Raw genomic sequence first — 12,695 nt, forward strand, 5'->3', positions numbered from 1 at the left:
CCAATTCCAGGCGTTCTACTAAATGGCTGGCCATTAAGGACAGAATCAAATTTAAATCCCTAAACCTGACCTTTAAATGCCTGTCTAACCTGGTCCCAAAATACCTGGTCAAATTCACCAAACATACCTCTGAAAATCCCATCAGAACACTTCATGCTAACCGCATCAATGTAGCAAACTTCAAACTGAAGAAAGCAGGGGGCAGTAGCTTCCCAGTCATGGCAGCCGAACTGTCGAATTCCATGCCCGCAACCTTAAGATCAGCCCATTCACACTTAGGAAAGAGGAAAGAATCCAAAATGTGGCTTTTTCTCCTTGGATCGATAAAAAGACAATGCCCACCAGCACCTTGCCCGACCTTTACTGATTGTTGAAAACGATTATCACACTGTCTGCATTATTCAAGTATTTGTATTGGTAAATCTTTTGGTAAATCACTCATATGTATGCGTTCTTCACTGTATATACTCTGTTTTTGTGTAAAACTCTAATTAACCCTGTAATATGTCATGCACCCAGATACCCTTGGGTTAGGTGCACTTTATAAATAAATAAAGATACAAACCAACAAACTCAGTGGCAGGAATTGGAAACAACACTAATACCCAACATGCAAGAGGCTTCATTCCTCTGCTGGACCAACAACCATAGAAGTAGCTTCTCATATACAAGGGAGACTTACCAGTGAAGAATAGTTGTATTCAACTTCTTAAACGGTCTTATATAAATGACTCGAGCTTTGATGTCACTTCTCCAAGGAATTACACCTGACCTCGACCTCAGTCTCAACAAGCCTTTGTACATTCACAACAGTACCATCTCAACTTAATCCAGGTAGCCTGTCCCACAAGCTGAACTGTCCCTTTCCCCTGACTCACAACCCTACCATGCATACCATACTGCTCAGCCCGAATGTACCTTGCCCTACCTTCTGCAGAAACCTAAGACTTGGCACTCGCACCGTAACAAAACCACGTGTTCACCATAAGAACCAACTGCTCAACAGCTCCAGTGCTACTGCTAAACACCTACCAGCCATGTCACCACCCTCACCTCAAACCCCAACACTCAATACATTCGATCTCATATCACAACCATAAGTTGCCACCGTTAAAGGGGCCCTTATTAACGCGAGATCACTAATTGCCCATGCTCTAGACATCTCTGACCTGATCACTTCAAACTATCTAGATTTCCTGGAGATTACAAAACCTGGCTCCACCTAGCTGCAGGGCCTGCTCTTATGCTAGCAGTTCCAGATGAGTATAATATCATCAGATCATACAGAACTACTAAGAGAGGAGGCAGGGTATCATTGCAAGAACTACTCTAGCTATCAGAGAAAGTGACAGTACTTATTTCCCCTCTGGGGAACTCCACTCTGTGAAACTCCTGCTCTCTTCAGAGCGGACTCTCCTTATCCATATCATATATAGGCCTCCTGGCCAACTATCCTTCTTCAAGGAAGACATAACTAGCCTCCTCAAACAAAGCATGAAACCTAACTCACAAATCTTACTCCTAGGCGACTTTAATCTCGGCCTACATGACAACCTAGACACCAACGCACTAGCCATCCAAAATAATATTTCAAAATTAGGCTTCTCATTGAGAATTTCGGAACCTACACACTGCAAGCAGAATCCTAGATTGGGTTGCAGATTTCAACTGCAGCACTAAAATCCTTACCAATTCACCTTGCGCATGGTCAGACCATAATGTCATTACCTTTGAAATTTCAGACTCCAAACAACCATCACCTAAGGATTTCCAAGCCCCACCAGCTTTAACTAGGAACAACTGCCTTATCTCCATAGAAAGTATTCTCCCATTAACTCGACCCATTATACAGCAACAGTTGCCCCCAGACCTAGATCTGTCTACAAGGGTAGATCTATATCATCAGAACCTCCTGAAGGCCTTGGACCAACTAGCCCTGCTTAAACTAAGAAAAACCAAACCATTAGCCCACCTAAACAAATGGTTTACTATCGAGTTGAAAACATTACGAAAAGCTAAAAGAGACGCAGAGGCGTCTTGGAAAAAAAACATCCATACAAAACAAGGATACATTTAAAGATGCCTCTAATACCTACAAATCAGCCATTTTTTAGACAAAAAAGGAGAACTACAACACCAGAATCTCTAATGCCAAATCTAGCACCAAGGAGCTCTTTACAATTCTCAAAGAATTGGAATCTCCTATCACCCCTCCTGATTCTTGCAAGAAAGATGCATTCTGGTGTACCAACATCCAGAAGGCTTTACTTAACAAAATTACACTACCTCATCCTAAAATTGAAGCTAATGAAGCCAGCTTGTCAGCTACTAACCAGTAATCCTAACGTTAAACCGACTAATCCGTGCCCCCAATCAGCCACACCCGCCACTCAAAACAAAGTCTTCGAAATCACCCCTGTCACTCCATCAGAGGTTGAATTCATCATCAAAAGCCTAAGCCATCCAGGTGCCAAGTAGACACATGCCCAGCCTCCATCATAAAAGAAGGATCCAAAGTATTTGCCCCTTTTATCTCCTCCTTCATACACGCTTCTTTTGCATGTACAATACCAAAAAACATAAAGATGCATGGGTCATGTCCCTCATTAAAAAGCCAAACCTTGACCCTAATATACCAACTAATTTCAGGCCAATCACCACTGTGCCCTTCCTCCTAAAATTCTTAGACAAGGCTGGCTATGTCCAGATTCAGAATCACATCGAGACTAATAAACTCTTAGGCCTCAGACAATCAGGCTTCAGACCAAGACATGGGACAGAAACAGCCATCTTGGATCTGAAAATCCAAATGGACGAGGCAAGAGACATTGGTAAACCTGCCTTACTACTCCTACTAGATTTATTGGCAGTGTTCGATTTAGTCGACCATAGTATCCTAAAAAACCACCTCATCACAGCTGCCTCCTTCTCTAGCAAAGCGGCGGTTTGGGTCCATTCTTTCTTAGCGGACAGATCCATGAGGGTCTTTTCCCCTCTGCCTCTGCAGATCCCTCCCCCTCACATACAGAGTCCCACAAGGATCATGTGTCTCCCCCGCTTTATACAATATATTCACCAAGCTCCTGTTTGACCATCTAAATGAGCTATGCATATCATACACAAATTATGCAGATGATACGCAAATACTCATCACCCTATCAGGCGACTACCAATCTGACTCCACATTACTAAACAATATCTACTGTAAAATACAGGTGATGATGGCCAATCACAGCCTTTGACTCAACGACGACAAATTCGAGATCCTTCTCATTGGCTCCAAACTAAGACTCAACAAACTAGGTCCCAAATACCCCTCCTTCATTATTGATGGCAATCACATCAAAGTTTAAAGTTTAAAACAATGCGCTCAGAGCAGTCCTCAACATTCCCCGCTCTAATCACATCGCACAAACCCGTTGTAATGTCAACTGGCTCCCCATCCAAGACAGGATCAACTTTCAAACGCTCATAATTACTCACAAGTGCCTCAACAACTCGGCACCCAAGTATCTGATAAATATATTCTCCAGAAAAGAGTCCACTAGACTTACTAGAATCAACTATGCCCATTGTCTTGACATTCCGAAATTCAAGCTCAACAAATCGGGTGGCTCCAGTTTCCTGGTGCCCGCGGCTAAGACCTGGAACAAGCTCCCACTGGCCTTAAGAACTGACCCTGTGTTCCTTTCATTTAGGAATAAAACAAAATCCTGGCTATTCTCATTCTTGAACTGAAGTACACATCCTCTACCGTGACTAATCTAGACCTAGCGACCTTCTTGACCCCGCATATAGCCCATGACTGACATGATCACCGGCAGCCTTGGCTAGCTGACGCTCGCACCTTATGCTATATTATGTACGCATTATGAATCTGTATATTTTGTATATCCTATCACCATGTATATACTTGTAAAATATGTATCTACTATTATGCATTTCATTGCACTGTAATGTGATACGTTTTTTGTAGCCATGTACCTTTGGGTTCTGTGCGCTATATAAGCAAATAAAACAAACAAACAAAAAAACAAGAACGCAGCAACCCACTGTCACGTGTATCTATATGCATTTACAATGGTTCATTTTGTATCTTGACCACACATCCTCGCTTCTGGACTCTGCGCTGTTGCTGCAAAAAGAGCGGTATAACACCTAAGCAATAACTGGTCTGTGATGGTTGTCCTACAGTTAGTGCAAGGATCTCAGTGATAATGGCCAAGGACTTTGACCACTCCTGGGGTACAAAGTACCGGGAATGCCACAGCAAACTTAACAAGCTAAGAATGGCTACTCCACAGAATGCTACATCAAAACACTAAAAGGCATGATAAAAATGATCAACGACAAACACACGCGCCAGTTTGTCCTGCTCAGTGGCATCCATGTTGGTTCCCAACATGCAATTTCCCTGCTGCATGTTCCTGATTCACACTGCTTTTTACCCTTCCCACATCCTGGGGCTTGGAAAATTATCATAACCCACTTGCCATCTCCTCCTTCCTCCGCCTCACCCCCATGTTTACATTCAACGATATGCTGTTTTCTCGAAATGACTTGCAAATTACTTAAATCATACCAAACCACTCTGACAAATCTATGAATCCATAGAGAAATACGTGAAGCAAAAAGAGTAAGCTTGTAGTATTGTTTTTCCGCATTTTGAATGGGGGAGCTACAAATTCAAGAATGTAATTCAGTGCGGGTCTAAAAAATGGCCTGTGTGGCTTGTAAATATACTGTTATGACCTAAAGTCTCCCAACAAGAAATAATATTTGCAAGGGTAACCTGGTTGCTTTTCATTAGTTGGCCATGGCATGCTTCATATATGATGGGAGGGAAATGCGACAACTGATTAAAATAATGAATGCTTTTTGGTGTCAAATAGCATAGAATAAAATAACAATAGTTACGCATTATGGCGAAGTGAAGAGCAAAGTGTTCTGTGCGTTTACCCTTACTGGAACTTGCTACCTATGCTCCGGTCCTCCTGTTACCCTGCCAGGCTGCCGTGTTAACTAGAAGCTACTTTGACAAGCCAGCAAAGGGCCAGGTGCCTTTAAGAAAATTAACACTAGCACAAGACCGACCTACAAAGACTTGCACCTGCGTGAAGTGCGCGCGAAGTGAAGAACAAAGTGTTTTGTGTGTTTACCCCTACTGGAATTTGCAACCTATCCTCAGCTCGTCCTGTTACCCCGCCGGGCTGCCGTGTTAACTAGAAGCTACTTTGACGATCCAGCAAAGGGCCGTACGCCAATTAACACTAGCACAAGACCATCCTATAAAAAGACGTGCGCCTGCGCGAAGTGAAGAGCAAAGTGTTTTGTGTGTTTACCCTTACTGGAACTTGATACCTGTCCTCTGGTCCTCCTGTTACCCCACGAGGCTGTCATGTTAACTAGAAGCTACTTTGACAATCCAGCAAAGGGCTAGGTCCCTTTAAGAAAATTAACACTAGCACAAGACCAACCTACAAAGACTTGCGCCTGCGCAAAGTGAAGAGAAAAGTGTTTTGTGTATGGTGGGCGGTAGCGGAGTTGCTCCGGTGTTTCCCTCACAGATTTTGGTGACTATTAAATACTTTTCTCCTAAAATTATGTTCAGCCCAACTGTCATAGGCTGCCATTTGAATGACGTTTCTGAGTTACACTATCAGAAAGCTTCGAATCTGTTGGTTGTATAGCTAAGCAAACAAGATATCTCCAGCTTTAGACAGGGAATCTGCAGGCTCAGTGTTAGAACCAGATACTTGCAATTAATGCAACCGTAAAAGGTATAATCACAGAGTCAGTGACTGTGGACAGCCCACTCGAGTCGATTGCTGTTTACTGATTTGCCTTAAAAACATTCATTATCACACACAGTGACTCCGGGTATTGCCTTTGAGCTGGGTTTTCTTATTGAATTTCTCCAAATTCCTTCATTATCACACTCGGGTATCATTCAATGAACTACTCCAAAAACTGTTACTATCATACTCAGTGACTGCGGACACTGCCCTTGAGCCGGGTGTCATTTAATTAATTGCTCTAAATTATTAATTATCAGACTCAGTGACTGCGGGCATCGCCTTGGAGCCTGGTATTGGTAAATGACTCAATTCAAAATGTATACCAATACAAAATATATACTTACAGATCCGATGACTGCCGAGATTTTCCTTTTGAACCGGATCTACCTAGCGAGTACTAACTAACCTTATATTACCAGACCTGGTGACTGCGGGCTCTGTATTTGAGCCAGGTACTGATAATTGACTCCAATCTATAACCTAGATCCATAGACCCGGTGACTGTGGGCCTCGCCTTTGAGCCGGGTGCTAGTTACTGGGGCCAAATCTGTTATATTGTCTTGCTTTTCTATCTGTATAATGCATGTTACCACTAATTAGCTAATTACCTTAGCGCTGCCTGAGGGAGGCACTTGTTCTTACCATTAATTGCCTCTATTCCCAACAGATTGATTTTTACACCTAATGCTGATGAGTATAATACTTCTCTCCTTTGATTGATACAAAAAAAATCGCTTAGCCTCAACAACCTGGTGACCAATATAAGAAAGCAACTGAGGTCCCGGCTGGCATTATTAGTTTCTCTTATCCCGTAGATTATAAGGAACTAACTAATATAATCAATTAAAAAGCACGGAATTACCTTACGAAAACTGCTGAGGGCAATCCTAGATACCCATATAAGACATTACAAACTATTCTAATTTCTCTCTGTTAACTCAGTCAACAAATAATGGCTCATTTAAATACATTAAAAACAGCAATGCCAACTAACCGCATTAAGCATAATAGAGCCTCCCATAACATTGCAGAAAACTGCCTGCTATTCATGACATAATTGACCCCAAGAATCAAAAAACGCAAAAGAGCCAATTCCCTAAGTTCAGACATCAGACACTTTGGCACTATTGACAAAATGCGCAAGTGGAATCCTACTATGAAACTGACCAAAAGGCCCTTGCAACCGCAGGATAAATAACTGCTAATGGACTTGGATGAGATCTCAGACACCTTGATGTCAGAGGCCTTAGCTATTACGGCTCTACCTTCAGAGAACAAAGACAAAACAGACATCTCCAATTGCCCCATTTCAATAATGGAGGGCAATCTTACTCTCGCTTCTAAAGCGATAATTAATACAACTAGTGACAACCTCGTTCCATTAGTATCACAGCTATCGCCCAAGTGCATGTAACACATAGTGACACCGTGAAGCCTGTACCAGAGAACTTATTCAAATTACTGTGACGAGGATTCAAGCACAGACTGAACCAGTAGCAACAACAGAAGTTGCGACAAGAGATATGAACTCCCCAATTCAAGATCAAAGAGGCCAAGAACTCATTTTTGTTTCCGGATACCCAAGATTTTAACTCCCAAAACCTCTCTCTCGCTCCCACACCTTAATTTGTCTGCGTCTCCCACAGATTAGTCAAGCTGCTTCTCTTGCTTCTTTTGTTAACACTACTCCCCGATGACCAGGAAACTTTAATAAAGAGCCTGCACCGCTAGTCGGGGTAACCTTGTCGGTGATGAACACTGCTTTAATGTCTCTAACAAAATTGTAGGACACATTAGACACTAAATTGACAGTACAAGCAGAACTATTAAATAAATTATGCAAACAACAGACCATAAGCCATGTCTCTAATGCAGCGAAAGTGGCCCCCAAAAAAACTGAATTAACCATTTCACCCAAGCAATCACTTGCACACTCTCCCTTAAATATTGGAAATGAGGCATCCATGGCTTCCGCCAAACCGGGCTCCTTTACCGGGTTCCCAGAATGGGGAATTACCGGGCCATTCTGAGTTTGGAGGGCCCGGTAATTCCTCCCTCTGGGAACCCGAGCCCAGACCTTCCCCATTCCCATCTGAGCCCCCATATGGCTCAATGGAATGGGAGAGGGAGCTAACAACGGGCTGATTACGACCGGCCCGTTGTAGCTCCCTCTTCCCCTTGCAGGACCCGGTAACGACGCCTGGTTTTTTCCAGGTGTCCTTACCCGGTCCCGCGAGGGGACCTCGTAATGAAGCGGAATGGTGTTAACGGGTCCGCCACCATTAGCGGAGCCCTTTAACCCATTCCGCCTCACTTGTAATGAGGCCCAATCTATTGTCATGTACGTGTCAGCTGGTGCCGCGGGAATCCCCATCAACACAGGGGCCCCTGGCAAGGGCACAGACTGCTAATGCCCAGGCCCGGCCCTTACACAGGGGAACACAAATTGCTCAGGAGAGGATCCCACATTTTTGGATGGCAAGGTTTCAGACTAGAACCTGCAGATCTATAATACAAAGCTGGTGATTGAGTCATTTACCTTTACTGAACATGTGACGGCAAGTGACTGCCAGGTGGGCCCTTCCACTGTAAAGGAGAGTAGAAAACAATGAAGCATTTATATTTATGATGCATGTATATGTTAAAGGGTGTTTTGAAGACACCATTTTATGATGCATACAGATGTTATCATAACAGGGGTTAATACATGAAAGCAGTTGGAGAGGCGTGCAATATCTGATAAATGTCAGAAGCACACTATGCAGCATCTGCATTGCATAATGTTTGCATTGCATAACTGTATCTGGCATGCCTCCGTCTTGTAAAACCTAATGTTGCTTGTTGAAACTCTACCACCAGAGCATATGCTTAACAGCTCTCTGCCACTTCTTGCTCTCACACTAGCACGGTCTCCACAAGTATCAATGCGATGGCAGCAGTGACCGTGGAAGACTTGATCAAGCCCAGCATGCCTTCTCTGTCGCAGAAGAAAATCACCCTCATCTCCAAAGGCCTTTGTGAGTATCTTGCTGAGGGGGGGAAGAGTTGTGGTGTGCAAGGGTAAATGTATGGGGTGAGAATGGCATTAGAGATGAGGAGAACAAAAGTGATGATGTTGTTTCATAGTCATCACCAGCCATAAACCCTTCAAGGCAGCGAGGTTGCATATGGTATACAATGACACTGCTGGCCGAATCATCGCTAATGCTGATCATTGTACAGCAGTGTGAGGGACACCATCAATGGTCAGACAGAAATTATCCCTTGATTCCCAATCCACAATTGATCAATATTATTCCAAAAGTTCTGCATTAATGTCATGTCCAGCAGAGGATATCATAAACTCATAACTCTTCACTGAGTGCTATGCATTGTTTTGTCCCACTCTTTTCACTAGGTGCTGTGATCGAACTATAATTCTCTGATTACTTAACCGCTAATCTTTATTATGCCTAGATATACTTTCCTCATCACAGTACATACTCTATGAAGGCCATGCGCCTTCTGACAGAACCCTCACTCAAATTCTTATTTTTTTTCTTATGGTCCTGGCCAGTCCCATAATCCTCCTCACTGTACCCAAAAGGACCAGGGCGATCTTACCACCGGGGAGGAATAGGCGGGTTGTCAGTACTATGATGAGGAAGAGTAGGACAAGGCATAATGAAAATACCAGTAAGTAATCACAGCATTAACTCCACATCCTCTCTTCCTTCTCCCAGTACTTACTCGATGAAAAATACCCAAGCTCCAAAGATCAGACTAGCCCTCAATTAGACGCAAATAGGAATGACCTCCCATCTGCACTGTGGGTGCAATAGCCATCCTTGGGGAGCATCAGCAACACCCTCCAAAAATATAAATAGCGTGTATGCGAAGGACATCCCTCACAGAGATCAACATATGAATGGGAATGAGCCAGGCCTACAAACAGGCACATAACCAGACCAGTCAACAGGCTTACTTCAGGGAAGTTGAGGAGCTCAGCCAGAACCAGCCAACCACAGGGACTGCCAGAGAATAAAAGAAGTCCCAGCCAATGGCCAGGGAAGAAAGCAACTCTACGCCAACTCCCAACGAGAGCAGAACCAAGGAGGGACCGAGCAAGGCAGGGGTCCAGCATTCCCCACAGCAGAAACAGAAAACAACTGCAACTCTTTTCCTTGCGATAGATGATCACAAAGAGCAAACCAGCAAAGATCATATCCAAGAATACCCCACCAACTATCTGCAAGCAGAAGTCCAAGTATGGAACCGCCCGATCATTGCAAAAAGAGGGCAACAAATGGCCACCAGGGCAAACACCCCTCACTAGAAGATTTTAATGAGGCAGGAATGTGTAGTCCTCTTACGAGAGGGCTGCATCAAAGACCTCCTTTGCAGAGGTTGGTGCCTCAACAACGATCAACAAGCAACCCTGCCCACAAACCCGCAGCCCCTAGAGCAACTTCTTAGGCAAACTAAATAAGTAGATACAGAAGGCAGGAAGAATCAGGTGCCAAAGTGCCCAGATACGGGCCTGCATCCACAATATTTAGTATGACTTCCCAGCAGATCTTGCTTGATACCTTAGTAAATAAAATGAACAGAGGTTTGGATAAAAGTGAACTATAGGGAATTCGGAAGCAGCACCTCAAAACCACCATGTAATGCTGGTCAAACCCTGAGGCAATCACTGCTTCCCCAACATGGAATCAGACTTATAACTACAACTAGCAGAACAGCTGGAGGACTAAAAGAGAACACACTCAACTATGTTCCAATGCTCGAAAAATGACACTACCACATTGTAAAGAACAGGCCATAAGCCTTCAGCACGTAAAAGATAGGAACCCAAATATGATCCTCAGTCAACTCTTTTCCTCACCATGGAGGGGGATGAGATTCAGAAAAACTCAGAGCATTCTCCTTCCTCATTCCAACCTAAGGACACCTCTGAAGGTAAAAAGAGCAGGGTCAGGAAATTGCCCTAAAGGCGGAACCCCACCCAGTACTGCAACCAGGCAGGCCCAACCCACCTGCTAGGGTAGAGGCTAGAAGTTAAAATTCACAGCGCCCCTACCCCCACCGTGGTGCTTCGTGTACGACCAATGGATACCCTTTCCAATTCAGACAGGAAGAAATGTGTATTAGTCTAACGGGGAGAGAGAGGGAGAGAACATCTCCTCCCAAGACTGTCATCAGCAACTGGAGAAGGGCAGAAGGCAGAACCCAGAGAGCTCTCAAGGTGATGCCAACTACCTCACTGTACTCATAATAATGCAGGGGCACCCCACCTGTGAGGGCTGCCACGGCCTACAAAGAAACAATGCAGAGCTGGTACCCGACAAAAGGTCCAGGAGGCGCCAAACCTGGCGATAGCCTAAAAAACATGAAGGCGGGAATGCAGCACCTATATCATTCTGTGCCCATCTCCTGCAGCATGTTCAAACGACACACACCATGTCCCATGGACCCAGAGGCTATCAGTGCTCAACCAAACCAGAATCATTGCCCTAGCCCTATGCGTAATCCTGTGCAAACAAGCACCCACACCTTAGTGGTTTTGAGGACCCAAAGACACACACCAGGACATAGCCAAAAAGAGGGGACCGTCCTGCCAACCTCTCTGTTATCTCTATGCCTCCACACTTTCAGAGGGTCATGACATCTCCACAATCCTCATTTAATAGGTGAAAATCACAGTGCATCTTTACATTGCTGCTGTATGTTTTCTTTTCTTTCCTTAAATTAGTAGTATTGCCACACACAAGGTTTAGCCCTTGGCAGGTATTGTACTTACAACTGTGGGGCTCATCGTCGAATGCTTTACCATTATGCTATGCAGATTCTACCAACACAGCAACCCAATTGTGACTAAAATTGACCTTTTCCTCCTATTCCAATGTAATTCTACAAACTTTATTTAACAGAAACAAAGGGCCTCATAATGACCTGCCGCCGAAATCGCGTCCGGGTTCCCAGAATGGGGAATTATTGGGCCATTCCGATTTTGGAGGGCCCAGTAATTCCTCCCTCCAGGAACCCAGGCCCGGACCTTCCCCATTCCCATTCAGCCCTCATAGGGCTGAATGGGAATGGGAGAGGGAACAAACAATGGGCCGATTACGACTGGCCCGTTGTTTGCTCCCTCTTCCCCTCACGGGACCCGGTAACGACACCTGGTTTTACCAGGCATCCTTACCGGGTCCCGCGAGGGGACCTCGTAATGTGGCGGAACGGGCTTAACGGGTCCGACTCCTTTTGCAGAGCCCATTAACCCGTTCCGCCAGGGTTGTTATGAGGCCCCAAGAACTTTACTTCACATTCATGTTCCCATTACAGTCACCTATTCCTTCAAATATATTGTAAGCCTGAAACCAACTCAATCTGTTGAGGTCAAACAGAATTCTGAAAGCAGGTAAAGGTAACAAAACAAGCTTGGACACCACACACCTGAATATGATTCAAACAGTAGCGTTGTCTGTAGGAAGGTCGCTTCACCAATTACTTTCAGCTGCTAGTGTTTGGAAGGTTACTATAGAAATCAGTGAAAAAGGTTCATTCAAAAACTCAGGCAGACCAGACAGCGCAGAAACAAACCTGCAAAGAAACTAATTTGCAAAGAAACTCCGTCCACATGCATGGTGTTCTAGAGAGATCCTTAGCAGCTTCCCTACGCCATCAAGCTGTGACTGGCTGAAAGAGCTGTAGGTACAATACTGGAGTGCAAGCGGGATAGAGTGTAGCCTTGAAGAGACCCCGCCTTCCAAACCTTTACATTGAGGCAGCATCACCCGAAACAACATTAAAAAAAACATTTTGGGGGGATAGGTTTTCCCGCCATACTGGCAGTCCCGCCAAAATATGCTCACCCCAATGACTGCCTGACACTAATGCAACATGGTGCAGCACCCA

At 44.4% G+C, this 12,695-nt stretch overlaps 1 protein-coding gene across 1 annotated transcript in view; it reads left to right on the top strand.

The window, feature by feature from the left end:
• Positions 1-12,695, top strand: part of LOC138482856 (sodium/iodide cotransporter-like) — a 570,535-nt gene that overhangs the window by 302,765 nt on the left and 255,075 nt on the right. Inside the window, exon 9 of the mRNA XM_069613845.1 lies at positions 8,703-8,815. Within this exon, the coding sequence (XP_069469946.1) occupies positions 8,703-8,815 (113 nt within the window). The remainder of the gene's footprint in view (positions 1-8,702; positions 8,816-12,695) is intronic.

The sequence above is a fragment of the Ambystoma mexicanum genome, chromosome 1p (assembly GCF_040938575.1).
Source record: "Ambystoma mexicanum isolate Mex_15411 chromosome 1p, UKY_AmexF1_1, whole genome shotgun sequence".
Classification (NCBI taxonomy): domain Eukaryota; kingdom Metazoa; phylum Chordata; class Amphibia; order Caudata; family Ambystomatidae; genus Ambystoma; species Ambystoma mexicanum.